The sequence below is a fragment of the Citrus clementina genome, unplaced genomic scaffold, assembly GCF_000493195.1.
Source record: "Citrus clementina cultivar Clemenules unplaced genomic scaffold, Citrus_clementina_v1.0 scaffold_1, whole genome shotgun sequence".
Classification (NCBI taxonomy): domain Eukaryota; kingdom Viridiplantae; phylum Streptophyta; class Magnoliopsida; order Sapindales; family Rutaceae; genus Citrus; species Citrus x clementina.
The window spans coordinates 10,413,858-10,428,755 of record NW_006263303.1 but is presented as its reverse complement, the minus strand read 5'-3'; the positions used below and the strand labels follow the sequence as shown (position 1 = coordinate 10,428,755).

At 31.0% G+C, this 14,898-nt stretch overlaps 1 protein-coding gene across 2 annotated transcripts; it reads left to right on the top strand.

Annotated features, from left to right (window-relative positions):
* Positions 1-1,423: 1,423 nt before the first annotated feature.
* Positions 1,424-4,783, top strand: LOC18054490 (nucleosome assembly protein 1;2). 2 transcript variants are annotated; one of them, XM_006451432.2, is made up of 12 exons: positions 1,424-1,663; positions 1,760-1,803; positions 1,880-1,975; positions 2,497-2,589; positions 2,954-3,035; positions 3,123-3,184; positions 3,270-3,454; positions 3,547-3,724; positions 3,815-3,858; positions 3,957-4,161; positions 4,265-4,282; positions 4,377-4,783. In XM_006451432.2, exons 1-12 carry the CDS (start codon positions 1,618-1,620, stop codon positions 4,443-4,445), a joined length of 1,122 nt encoding a protein of 373 aa, XP_006451495.1. In that variant the 5' UTR covers positions 1,424-1,617; the 3' UTR covers positions 4,446-4,783. The 2 variants fall into 2 exon arrangements, with proteins under 2 accessions (XP_006451495.1, XP_006451494.1); XM_006451431.2 differs by lacking the exon at positions 4,265-4,282.
* The last annotated feature ends 10,115 nt before the right edge of the window (positions 4,784-14,898 follow it).

Below are 14,898 nucleotides of genomic sequence, written 5' to 3'. Positions count from 1 at the left end.
GGATGCTTTTGCATGAGCATGAAAGGAGAGGTGGTGTTTGATAAGGGAGTATGTATTTCTAAGGTGAAGTTTGATAAGGGAGTATGAATTTCTAACTTAACAACGATATTATACAGTAATACTTGTTGGAGTTTTGTTGGTATTTCAAAATACTAATTTCCAATTGGCATACGGGTGTGTGTACTTGGATTATTTAATACAATCTACTTTGTTGGTAATTATGTTACAACTATTGTATCACTTTATTATTTTGTGATTAACTTGTAATATATATAAACTTTTATTCAATCATCCAAAGATGACTTTTGAACTAATCTTGTATGTTTTAACTATTTATTTATTTTATGATATTATTTAGAGGTTGTTTGATTGAACTATTTGTTTTGATCTTTATTTCATAGGTTATATATTTAGAAATTGCTGGAAAAAAAAATGTTTTACTGTAAAAAATTTAAGGTCATAAGCTTCAATCTTTATGCGAAATTATGAATTCTTTCAACATTTATACTAAAAAAATGATGGTAACTTTCTAAAATTTAAGACTTTTATATTTAGTATTTTATAAGTACTATTATTTTCTAAATATATAACTTAAATTAATCATCAAAAAAATTAGCACAGTACAATACAACACCAAATTTAATATAATTAAAAATTGATACAATATAATGTAACATCAAATGTTGTATAATATTGTTATGATATAGTACTAATGCAATATAATATAATACAGTAACCTACATTAATATAATGTAATACAGAATGTCAAACGCACCCTTTGTGTATATCACTATCATTGTAATATTAACTTATGCAAGAAACGCTTGCTTTTATTATAGCAAGATATGATTATTTTTTATTCTTTTATTTACTGTGACATAAAAAAAATGATTGTGGGTTTTCCCAAATTCGATAACTCAAATACGTGTGAACAATGTTCCCCTAGTTAATTTAAATTATTTTTTTAAAGAGTACTTTTAGACTTTCCATATATTATCTTAGGGTTTTTCAAATTAAGTAATCTTTATTAGCTTATTTCTGTATTATATTTTCCAAAGTCAAATATTTTTATCAGACACAATTTAGGCCAATTTGGTACTACAGCAAACATATAAAAAAATATTACCTTATGTATGTAATTCAGTCCATTTGAGTTGAGCCTTTATATTTGAATTTTTTTTTCCATCTTTGATTTTTCATTTATGCTACAATTTTGTTTAAAACTGATTGTTAAGATCCTCCTATGAACTATTGTAAAACTTTAAATAATAATTGGTGTTTAGTAAATTTTTTTTTTAAAAAAAAAAAACAGTTTAAATCCCAAGCTCACGAAAAAAATTACAACAGGAACACGGCCCTGGAAAAAAATTTAATAAAAAAATAGTAAAAAGACAGAACAGGTACCGCCTTAAGTACTAAAAGAGAGCAAGTGTTAGGTTTTTAGGGCGAGGGAGAGGATTTAAGCGAGGCCACGTTTTCTTCTGACGCCTCTCTTAACTCATCAAACTCGAAACTCGTTTCCCTTGTTTTTCACCAATTCCTTTTTGTTCGCCTAGGGTTTTAGCACCCTATCCCCTCGCTCTCTCTAAAACGCCGTCGCTTCTTCCTCCGCCGACAATGAGCGCCGACAAAGATAACTTCAACGTTACAGATCTCCGCGCCTGTGACTTCTTATCTCCAAGAAAACCCTAATTATTTTAGTAATTTATCCAATTTTTATTTACTATCTGACACGTCGTTTTGTTTGTTCTCTGTGTAGCTCTTGATGAAGGGGCTCGAGCTGACCTCGTGGGTGTTCTGAAGGTAAGCAATTTGTGTTACTGTATAGATGTTTTGGTTTTTTGATTGTTTAATGGAAGAATCATTTTTTGTTGTGCAGAATAAACTTCAGAACCTTGCTGGGCAGCACTCTGATGTTCTCGAGAAACTGACTCCAGCAGTCAGGAAGCGTGTTGAGGTTCTCAGAGAGATCCAGGCACGTATTTTGATGTTCATTATGTGTGTTATTGTCATGATAAATTCCGGTGCAAGTTTTTAGTATTTTGAGTTCTAAATAGTGCCAACTGAGGACCATTGTTGAAAATTCTTTTTTTGTTATATGTTCTGTTTGCAAATGCTAAACTTTGGCTTGCTGATCTTGGGGATTTTCCTGCTCACTGGAGACGGTAGAAAATGGTTTATAATTATCTTGTTTACAACGGGTATCTTAAAACAGAAAACTCTTGAGTATGGCTGGCAGTTCCCGCTAATGGCTTGCTTTATATGTTCTGATATTTCTTGACTTGGCACTGCCCAGTGCCTTAATTCCATTGCTGTAATTAATTGTAGTGCATCTGTCCAGTGCCTTATATTCCATTTATTATGCTGTGAACTTCAACTTTTGTTTTCTTGTATGTATCTGGGTGTATTTTGCTCTTCATGGTTTATTACTTTTTCTAATTTGCACAAAACCTTGACAAGGAAGCATGCGGTTAACAATTCTTTTATGATTTGCAGAGTGAACATGATGAATTGGAGGCAAAATTTTTTGAGGAGAGAGCAGCACTGGAAGCCAAATATCAAAAATTGTATCAGCCTATGTACACCAAGGTATCATACCATCTTCTCTAATGAATATGTCTGCATTTGCATAGAAAGGTGAATAGATTTCCTTGGTAATTAAGGATGTTCCAGCCCATGCAACAATGGGAGAGTTTCTTTTTATGGGATCTTTGAAGGTTTTTTTTTTAAAAAAGGCTTGGAAAAGGGAAACGTAGCTCTTTTGCTCTTTACCAACAATTGTTTGGGTTTCTTCTTGTTTATCCCACAGAGGTTATCCTTTGCTCTTGGTGCTAGGTATCTGAAATGGTGCCATAACTATTCCTGTGTGAGGGCATTGTTGTGCTTTGGGTTTTCACATTTTTGTTTTTTCCCTAATTATTTTGAAGATTGATTCATGTAATTTTATTTGCAGAGATATGAGATTGTCAATGGTGTTGTTGAAGGGGCCCCAAATGAAGTTGCAATGGACCAGGAAGAGGATAAAGCCACTGAAGGTACCCTTTGAATATCAACATAGGAGTTAGGACCTTTCTCTAAGGCTGTTGTGGATTTGTGTTTGATTTTTTATATGCATAATGCAGAGAAAGGAGTGCCGGACTTCTGGCTTACTGCAATGAAAAATAATGATGTCCTATCTGAGGAAGTAAGTTTAAGGCTATTTTAGTTTGATTTGGTACTACCATGGTATTTGAGTTCTTAAAATATTTTCCTTGTTTTGTTGAAATTAGATTACTGAGCGTGATGAAGGAGCTCTCAAGTTTCTCAAAGACATTAAGTGGTTTAGGATTGATGATCCAAAGGGATTCAAGCTTGAATTCTACTTTGACCCCAATCCATACTTCAAGAACTCTGTCTTGACAAAGACCTATCACATGATTGATGAAGATGAGCCTATTCTTGAGAAAGCTATAGGGTAACTTGTGTTTCTTTCCTTGCACTTATGTTGAGATACATATCACTATACTTTGCATGATCTAAATTTTTCTTGCGGCTGATGTTTTGTAGGACGGAGATTGAATGGTATCCAGGGAAATGCTTGACACAGAAGCTCCTTAAGAAGAAGCCAAAGAAGGGATCAAAGAATGCTAAGCCAATTACTAAAACTGAAGAATGTGAAAGTTTTTTCAACTTTTTCAATCCACCTCAAGTCCCTGAAGATGATGAAGACATTGATGAAGATACTGTAAGATTGATATCATGGCATTTGTAGCATTAATTGATGATAATCATTTGTTTTATTCTCTGTTTCACATTATTTCTGTTTCTTTAACAGGCTGAGGAGCTTCAAAATCAAATGGAACAAGATTACGATATTGGGTGGGTACTCTTGATGTTGCTCTTACATGTCTCATCTTTTAAATTGAATTGCTGTAGTGCATTTGTAATTGATTGCCTAGTTCTATTGCTTTGTGTAGATCAACAATTAGAGACAAGATTATCCCCCATGCTGTTTCATGGTTTACTGGGGAAGCTATTCAGGAGGAAGAGATTGAGTTGGATGATGATGAAGATGATGATGATATTGATGAGGATGAAGACGACGAGGGAGATGATGACGAAGATGAGGATGAAGATGACGAGGAGGATGAGGAGGATGATGAAGGCAAGACCAAAAAGAAGGTATGTTATTGTAGTCCTTTTGATCGGTCAAATTCCCATTGAAATGAGGTCAATTACTAACTATATATATATTTTTTGATTTTGGCTTGAAATGTCTCTCCAGTCATCAGCTGGGAGCAAGGTATAATGCCTAGTTTAATTACTTCATTGATTTCATTTACTTTCAAATCAAACTTGTGGTCTTATCTCTTGATTATATGTGTTCTGTATTGTAGAAGAGTGGAAGACAACAAGCTGGGGATGCTCAGCAGGGTGAAAGGCCTCCAGAATGCAAGCAGCAGTAGATTTTGGTTTGGATTGGCATAGCCTAGTATATGTTGTGTGGCTTAGGACTTGTATTAGATTGGAAAGGATGGGGAGGGGGGGTTTGCAGTTTTGGGTGGTTATTTGTTTTTTTTTAATATATAATTTTTTTAAAAAAATTGAAATTTAAAATGGTGTATTATGGATATGATAATGGTTTGGAGAATCCGTCCTTTCCTTTTCTTTTGTTGGCTTGGGAAGGCAAGTCTTGATATTTTTAGGGGGCGTCTTTAGTTCATGTATGTCAGAGAATTTCCTTATGTGAATGTTTCAAGCAAGACTTCATTTATGTAATGTTATCTATATTTTCTTGGTAGTTGATTGTTTGGTCCTCTTCAACTGAAGGAATTTAAGAATATTTTAGAGAGAACGCAACGAGCATGTATTTATAATATATGTAATTAAATTTAACATAATCATTAGTTGTGTGGTAATTTTTTAAAATAAATATACACATGTCAATAGTATTTTTTATATATTTTTGAAAATTTCTCTTTAACTTGTGTTCGTTGATGCATTTTTTTCATGTCTTGACATTTTTTCCTTAAATCTTGAAAACTGAACGGATTGGTCACTGAAACTATCTAATTAGAAAACCTAAACGTAAGGGGTGTTTGGTTCCAAAGGAGGCATGAATTTAAAATATTCAGTTTTTTCCTTTTTTTTAATTTCATTTGAAAATGTCCGTATACATAGGAGTTCATTAAAAACTAGATCAGAACAGGGATTTGTCATTATCAAAATTTCACTCATAAAAAATTTAAATTAAAATTCGTCTGTAATTTATTGTGGGTTCTTATTTTTATTAAAAAAAATTGCCTGCCGCAGAATTTAACAATTACTAAATCCCCTTGGTGAATGTTTTTGCAAGTCCCACATAAAATCACAAACAAAAATTTTTAATAATAAATATAAATTTAAATTATATAATTCAAATTTTAAATTTATAACAATAACCTAAAATATGTTCATAAAACACTCAATTCTAGATTTTATTCATGTAAATAGGAAATTAAAATTTTAACATTACAATAAGTACACAAAATATATCAATCAAATTCAAAATATTTCCGTTGTAGGCAAAATCATCATCCCTACGTCAATGCCTTACTTCATCTTTTAATTAATATTTAAGTATATTAAAAAATAAATTTAAAAAAATATTAAAAAATAAATTTTGTACAACTACTGTTAATAATTAATTAAAGAAATAAAAATTCAAATTTAGAAACCAATCATTAGGTTTAAGGAATTAGGAAACCAATCATTAAATTCAAATTTAGAAACCAATTCAAATTCAAATTTAAAAATTCAAATTAAACAAATAAAATTTCTACATAGAAATTTTTTAATTTTCAAGTTTAATATTATTGATATTTTATTTTAGTTTGATTAATTTTGTGTGTGTTTGTGTGTGTGTGTGTATATATAGAGGTTGGGTTTAGGAATTAGGAACTTTACTTATATATATTTATGATTTAATTTTTTTAATGTAATTTGATTAAAATTAAAAACATAAATAATTTTTAAAAATGTGGGTTGATGAATACCTGCGCAAATATTCGGTGAATTTTTTTTCTCAATACTAAACTCAACCGCAACATGCAATGAGTTTAGGTTTGAAATATCAAATTCGCCCATAATCCGTAAAATTACCAACATGCAATGAGTTTCATGGATAATTTTACCATCCCTAATCAATACATATATAATTCCATAAATTAGGAGGAGAGCATAACTTAGAATATACCTTCACTCTTGCAAATGTTGATTGAGATCATAGAATGCATCATCACTAAAATTATGGACTAATGAATTAATAACTCAGTTTTATGTTCTCTTATACGCTTATCTAATCTGCATCATTATGTTCATTTGTTTATGCCTTTCATTACATGACATCGTGCACAACAAACTCAGACGAGCATGATTGCAACATGGCAACGCTGTGTAAATATTGATAGATGACTTATACTTTGTATTTTATTTTAGGGTAAAAGCTCGTTTAGTCCCTATATTTTGAAGTTAGTGCCCGTTTAGTCCCTATATTTTTAAAAATACCTCAAACCATCCCTATCATTAAATTATTGACACTTTTGCCATTATCTTTTGTTCATTTTAACTTATTTTTATAATATTGCCCTATTATAATAATTTTTTAGACATTATTAAAAAGAAAAAAATAACCCTATTATAATAATTTTTTTAGACATTATTAAAAAGAAAAAAATAAATTACCAGTTTAACACCAAAAAATAAAATAAAATAAAATAATATATATTAATTTTTGTGGAACATACTCTTGAGTTAAAATATTAATTTTTCTAAAAAAATTGATAATGTAATTTTTTACCATATTAATTTTTTAGACATACGTGAGCTTCCACAAAAATTAATATATACCTTTTTTGTTTTTATTTTATTTTTGAGTTTAATTTGATAATTTAATTTTTTATTAATATCCAAAAAAGAAACATTATTGTAAAAATGTAATATTGTAAAAGCAAGTTAAAAATAAAAAAAATAATGGCATAAGTGTCAATATTTAGTAGCAGGGACGTTTTGAGGTGTTTTTAAAAATACAGGGACTAAATAGACACTAACCTCATAATATAGGGACTAAACAAGCTTTTACCCTTTATTTTATTATTATTATTATTATTAAATCTGGAGCTTTTAGAAGCTACAAATCTGCTAGAAAAACATATCTTGATAGAAAATTAGAGTAAAAAACCCAAAACCCCTATAGAACAGTGTTTTGGATAGAGGGAAAAAAATCATAGATTTACATCTGCAGAAACATCTATCTTCTAAACGTGAAGCCAAAGGAAATAAAAGAACAAAATAGAAAGCACGTGACATGAAAGGAAATGAAAAAAATAAAATAAAATAAGAGAAGAAAAAACTAAAGTGTCGCTAACTTTGCTGAGTAGGCATGTCACGATTGAATGCTTTAATAAAAAATATAAATAAACATTAAACATTCAAAATATGTTAAAGACTCCGATAGTTTATTTTAACTTTTTTCTTATTAGAATTAGATGATTTTATCACAATTATGATCTAGGGTAATTAGATTAGAATTAGGATTATATTGAAATATTATAAATAAATGATTCTCATTATGTTTTTTGGAAGCAAGCAAAGCAATAATAAAATTAATTCCAACCACCGTTAATTCTTTCTTCTGAGTTCTTACATTTTTTATCTCGTTTCTCTTGAATTCTCTAATCAAAACCTTAAAACCCCAATATCTGGTATTGGAGCATTTCTTTTCTAGCCACCAATTTTTCTTTTTCTGATCAACTTAAAAAAAAAAATCAATTTTCTAGCATCCAAACATTTTGCAATATCCCTTGACTTTTGATTTGGCTTTTTGTAAATCAATTAATTCAAGTTTATCCCACCAATTAAATTTGACTTTTGTGAGTTATGAACTGAACCAACCATTAGCCTCAACCAACTCTAGTGACCAAAACCCTAGAACCTTAACATCTGGTATCAGAGAAAATTTAAGAAAAAAATGAAAAGATTAATGACAAGAAAAAACATGAGAAGTTCGCTAGTCAACGTTTGACCTTATCGTTAACCTCAGTTCTAGAAACAAGAAATTGATCGTGAACATATCTTACCCTTTTAATTTTTCATTTATAAACAAGGATATCATCAAAGAAAACCAAGACAATCTTTTGAAGAAAAGGCTAAAAAATTCCATTCATCAAATTTTGAAATGTTGCAGGTGCATTTGAAAGACCAAAGGACGTCACAAGAATTTCAAAATGATCATCATGACTGCATCAATTTTACCTTTTTCAATAAGGAATGAATAGGCACTTGTTTAAATCAGATTCAAGTCTGTCTTGCAGATATATCCAAAATAGCCTTTTGCGCTCATGATGGTCATTATGAATTTCTTGTGATGTGCTTTGGCCTTTCAAATTTGTCAGGAACATTTCAAAATTTGATGAATGAAATTTTTTTACCTTCCCTTCGAATGTTTGTCTTGGTTTTCTTTGATGATGTCATCGTTTATAGTACTTCTTTACAAGAGCTTGCTCATCATGTTTCCATTGTCCTTAAGTGTTTACATCAACATCAACATTATGTCAAGCTTTCAAAGTGCGATTTGATCAATCTTCTATTGAATTTGGGCCATATTCTTTATATTTTTGGGATACTTGTCAATCCTAAAAAAAAATTAATGCATGCTTGAATGGCCAAAGCCTACCACAACCAAAGCCTTGAGGGGATTCTTAGGTTTGATGAGGTACTACAAAAAATTTGTACCCAACTATGGTAAAATTATTGTACCTTTAACTGACAAGCTAAAGAAGGATTCTTTTCATTGGACTCTTACTACTGAATTAGCCTTTGATGAACCATGTGATGGGTGTCGAAGCCAACAAAAATAAATTCCTACTCTAAATAAATTGTATATAGTGATTGAGCAGGGTCGTGTCCACAAAGATCGGTAATTATTTAAATCCTTTTAAAACGTAAAACATAAAATGGGGGTTTTGTTGACAATAATAAAAATCAAATTAAAATAACAAGAATGCAAATGAAAGTTGTAATTCAAATTGGAGAAAGCTCTGGTTGAAGGAATTAACTCAGCTTGATTCTACTACTGATCATTGATTCAAATATAGATTATTATTACTTATGAATAGACCGGTTATAGCTATTGAGACCCTCTAATAGCCAATCTCTCCTTAACTAGTCGATAACCAAGGTACGACCGTTGGATATTTTCCTAATCAATAGACAACCCTAGATACGATCATAGGATTTAATCAATTGACAGCCTGAAAAACTAGAGAGACCCAAATCCTAATCAACACATATGATGATTCATTTAAATTAGATTGTTTATTCTCACAACATAACTCTCTGCTATGTTATTTGTCACAAACATTAAATTCTTCATACGATGAATCCTTTAATTGACAATAGATTAAGTTGATAATTAAATAGTGGCCAATTACCTAATTAACAAACATAATCATGAAACTAATTCAGAGAATAAACAAATACCCAAAAAGTAATAAAACAATTAAAGTATAAGAAAGATCTCACAGTAGTGATGAATCAAAGCTTCATTATCCTTCAACCAGAAAAATAGGTTTAGTTCTTCATAAAGAGAAGAGAAAAATTAAGTCTAGGGTTTCTTTCTTTCTCCAATCCAAAAAATCCCCCTTTTTCACAATAGATTCCTCCCTTAAATACTCTCTCTCTCTTCTCTTTTAGAGTTCTATTTAAAATAAAATACTAATATCTAAAATATTAAATTCGTAATTACAAAAATAGCAAAAAATATAAAACACGTTAAACTAAAAACTGCAGGTCCGCAATTGACAGCACGAGCCCACGCCTTATCAACAAAGTTCTTCTACCGCTCATAATTTCTCCAAGGGAACAATCATCCCTAAACATCATCTTGTAGCTCAATTTTATCACCAATCAATAGAATTGCACCTACAAAAGTAAATCACAAGTAAATCACTATTATTAAATGCAAAACATCGATATTAAGGGAAGTAAACAATGCAAAACTAGTGCATAAATTGCACTCTAACACCATGCCAAGCCATGGCCTACATTACTCTTCTAGCCTAAGCTAACTTTTGCAAGCCATTTTCTACAAAATGTGATGCTTTAGGACATGGAATCAAAGCAGTCTTCCCATAATAAGGTCGTCTTACTGGTTATATCAATAAATCCTTATCTGGAAAGCACCTCGCTTGTCCACTTATAATGAAGAGATGCTTGCAGTTGTTTTTATTATGTGGAAATGGTGTTCATTTGGATGTAAATGAAAGGGGTAAACCTCACCAAAACAATAAATTAATTTTTTTGGGATACATGACACCTCACTTAATCAAAGTGTGTGGGTTGTTTTGGGTTTTGAAAGAGATGAAGAAGAATGAGAGAGCGCTGATAATTATTAAAGGCTAGATATGGGGGGTGAGGGCTTGAAAGAGGGCCTTTAGACCTGCAAAACAATAAAAGAATGTTAGAGGTAGAGCCATCAGTGGTCAGTGACCACACTTCGATGCTCAAGTCAGCTGAATTTTTTAAAGAGTTGAGAGATTACAAACTCTCTAAAATGAAGGTTGGAGGTTGAAGGAGCCTGAGCCTTTTTAACGGAGTGTGTATTTTTGTGCATGTGTACGTGAAAAATAGAACCTAAGTGTGCTTTATATATAAAGTACCATGGCTGCCCTGTCACGTGGCACATTTCTGGTAGTGATTTGGTTGTGCTTTTCAAGATCTCTCGTCTTTTTACCTTTATGATGATTTTTGGGCCGTTAGGAGCATACTTGGGGAGCAAGAAGGACGCTATTTTGGCATGACTTGTTTTCTTGTACACATGATGTACACTCTAATGTGGTCCAGGACAGCTCTGCAGAGGCTGTCTAGATAGCTTTTAGATATGGCAGCTGAGAACCACTATCCTTGGTGTGTTGTCCTTTGTTTTTTGTAGGTGTGACAGCTAGTTGTCCCCTATTTTCTAACAAAATATTCCCTATTTAATCTTGCAAAAATCAAATATTTTCTATGGGCGATAGAGATATTTTACATGGTTAATATTTTTGGAGATTTTCCTTTACCACAACATGGCGTACCTCGCGTACCAACTCAATTACAAAGTGTACCTGGTATAGGTCGAGTATCCCATAAGGATCACTTATAGTCACAAAACTTTCTCATCGACACGTGGTGCCTTATTTTTAATTTTCTATTTATTCCCCAAACAGTAGCCGTAAAAGTATTTCTATACCATTGCTTTCGTAATATTTTCTAATCTTACTAACATCATTCAGGAATACCAAGCTAATCTAGATCTTTCGCTTTCTCCCAAGTTGTTCCTAACCATACCTATAAATTAATAACCAACAACCTAATCCAGCAGTACGTAATGGGTACCTATATAATAATAATAACCTAATCCTGCAACACATGATAAAAGAGAACTCATGCAAGCACGCAATATATGGCTTGACTTCTTTTTTTCAATGGAGAACAACCAAATTGATTAACTACCTTGGCATCATTGGTTAGAGCAAACTATTGGTGATATGACTTGGTCTTAATTCAAACGATCTTTATTTACTCAATTTGGAGCATTCAAAGACAGTGATATAGTTGGGTCTATTACCAAACTATGACAAACTGGAACCATTCTAGATTATTAGTGGTAATTCAAAAGATTGGCTGACAGAACTAATAATTTACCAGAAATTTTCTTTATTAATTGTTTTCTTTTAGGATTACGAGAAGATATGAAAGCTAATGTACATATGCTAAAACCTATTAGCTCTTACAAACTTATAAACTTGCAAGATCTAAAAAGAATACATAGTTGTAACCAATTGAAGGACAACTCCTTGATCTAATATAACCAGACCACCACCATCTCTCTCTAACTCTTCTCCAACAGTATCTAAAATTGGTGGGTCTTCACAACCTTCTCTATTAGGAACCCCGTATCTTAGTTTTCCACCATTCCCATGCCTTAAAGTAGTTGAATATGCTGATAGGTAAGCAAAAGGCTTATACTTCAATTGTGAAGAACAATCTAAGTCAAGGCATCGTTGTGAAGCTTCTCTAATTTTATAATTAGCGTAAAGATTAAAGAAAAGGATGAACAAGTAGAGGTAATCGAGGGCACTCCAGAAAAATAATGGAAATATCTTTAAAAGCTCTTACAAGCGTAACCTCATAAAACACTGTGAGACTTGAAGGAAATTTAAAAAAAACATGGGGTCACTATCATAATTGACTCTGGATCGACACACAATTTCTTGAATCTTCCCTTTGCTAAGCAGTGTACGTGTCTAGTTACAACTACAAACTCAGTTTCGAGTTACTGTGGCTGATGGGGAGTGAACAACAACTCAGGAAAATGATCTAATGTTCCAGTGACCATTCAAGGCTTCCAATTTCAGTTTGATTTTTCCTTACTACCTGTAAGTGGTAGTGACATTATGTTAGGGGCTTAGTGATTACTTTCTTTGGGTGCTACATTGTGGGACTTTTTGAAGCTAGCCGTGTAGTTTACTTGGAAGGGACAAAATATTCAGCTCACTGGTTATGATCCCTTATCTCTTGCCTTAGCTACTCAAGGAGAGATTAACATATTATTACTTTAAGAAAAGTAAGGTATTTGTTTTTTTCAAATAATTCAAATAATGGTATTAACAACTATAATTACAGATATATCAGCACCATAAGTTATTAACAAGGTTTTAGAAACTTATTCTAGCATCTTTTTCTGAATCTAGTGGTTTTCCTCCTCACCACCATATATCATTACTGTCTGAAAGTTTGCTAGTCAACATTCAACCTTATCATTAATCTCACCTCTAGAAACAAGAAATTGATCGCACTATTTTGGAGTTGTTAGAAGCGGGGCTTATTCAATATAGTATTAGTCTTTATTCATTCCCAGATTTGCTGGTTAAAAAGAAAGATGGTTTTTGGCATATGTGTGTTGATTATCGTGCTCTCAATAAGACTACCATCAAAGATCATTATCTCATTCCAGTCATTAATGAGCTTTTAGATGAATTACATGGCGCATCAATTATAAAGCATTTAATCTTATATAAGCATGTTTTAGAGGTGGGGAATGCTGGGACTCTAGTAATTTATTCTAATTTCTTTTCTATTATTCTAATTTCTTTTTTATTAGAATTAGGTTTTCTTATTACAATTATAATTCAAGGTAAGTATATTAGAGTTATGATTGTGTTGAGCTACTATAAATAAGTTGTTCTCATTATGTTTTTCGGAAGCAAGCAAAGCAGTAATAAAATTAATTCCAACCCCTGTTAGTTCTTCTCTTTTCCCTCTGAATTCTTAAATTCTTTATCTGTTCTCTCTTGAATTCTCTAATCAAAATCCTAGAACCCTAGTATAATAAGAGTTCAATTATACTTTTATTGTAAATAAAAAAATGTAAATCAGCTAAAAATAACCACTGACTTAATTTTTATTTAGAATCATGGGTATTTTTAATCATTTCACTTTTTGTTATTTATAATTAAGAGAACTATTACTCTAATACTTTATCAAAACTAAGGGTATAGTAAAGATAATATACAAACACTTTAATTTGACCAAAAGAACTGGAGCCAATTTAGTAATTCTATAACTTTTAAAATAATTACTCTTATATGTATTGTAGAAATAATTAGTTGCGAAGAGAATCAGTTAAACATTTGGTAAAATTTATTTTTAAAAGTTTATGAATTTTAAAAGTAGTTCGTATATATTTGATAAATCTCACTATTAAACTACTGTAAGAATGTAAATGACTTGATTTGACAAAATATTAGAATAAAATTTATATACATTTTTATAAATATGTATATAAAATATTTTTATTGTGTATGTATAATAATTAATAACTAAAATGAATATTTTATATTATTAATTTTAGTTTTATTTCATTATCTCAATATGATTCATAATAATAATAGTAATTTCTTTAAAGAATAATTTTATTTCCTAATTAATGAGGATCATTTTAGATTTTTGTAATATATAATAAGATATACAAATTTACATTAATTATAAAACATATACTTAAAATGAAAGGTACTCCTCAAAATCTACAATAAACTATAATAATTTTACTAAAAATAATTTTTAAAAATATTTATTAAATATTAAAATTAATTTTTAATTTTTTAAAATTATTTTTACATCTCCTAAAAATAATCTCAAACTGAGCCTTTAGAATACGTAGATTTAAACGGCTGCTAAAGCAAAATTTACTGTTATTTACAAAGATGACGTCGGAGTAAATCATACCACTTAACCTAAAAACTTGGGAAGACGTACTCTGGGTTTTGAGGAGCGCAGAGAGAGTCACATACAGTGTTTCTGTGTGGGAGTGGGGCACTTGAACCAGAGAAAATATTAAAATAGTTTCAGTAAAAAGGGACGGAACCCAAAAGTCCAAAACCCCCAAAACCCTAAGAACATAAACAATAAACACACAACACGTTCAATACTTTGGTATTAAATGGAATAAATTGTAGTTGTTCACCATTAATTTTTTTGTTGCCTTTTATTTTTGGTTAGTTTTGGTTTGTGAGTCTCCATGGCGAGTCTCCTTCGAAACGCTTCTTTACTTAGACGCTGTCTTCTCTCAGTCTCACCACCACACCCACATCCACAGGTCACATTCTCTTTTCTTAATTTTCTTGCAAAACCATTCCTCTTTGTCTTTTCTCATTCATTTACCTCTGTTTGGTAATCAAGAAAATTGAAGCTTTGAATCGTTTTATTGTTAAAAGCAATTGCTGTTTGCTTAACTGTGTTTGTGACTCCGTTTTAATTTAATTTTTTTTTGTTCATTTTAGGTCGTTTAAATATTTTTCGGTCAGACCTTCAAATTGTTGCACTTATTAATTCATATTTACT

Bases quoted from the DNA above. Each gene is read 5' to 3' on its own strand.
- LOC18054490 (XM_006451432.2), top strand. From the start codon at position 1,618: ATGAGCGCCGACAAAGATAACTTCAACGTTACAGATCTCCGCGCCT. The intron at 3,036-3,122 runs GTACCCTTTGAA...TGCATAATGCAG, and splicing joins AGAGGATAAAGCCACTGAAG to AGAAAGGAGTGCCGGACTTC. The intron at 3,185-3,269 runs GTAAGTTTAAGG...TGTTGAAATTAG, and splicing joins ATGATGTCCTATCTGAGGAA to ATTACTGAGCGTGATGAAGG.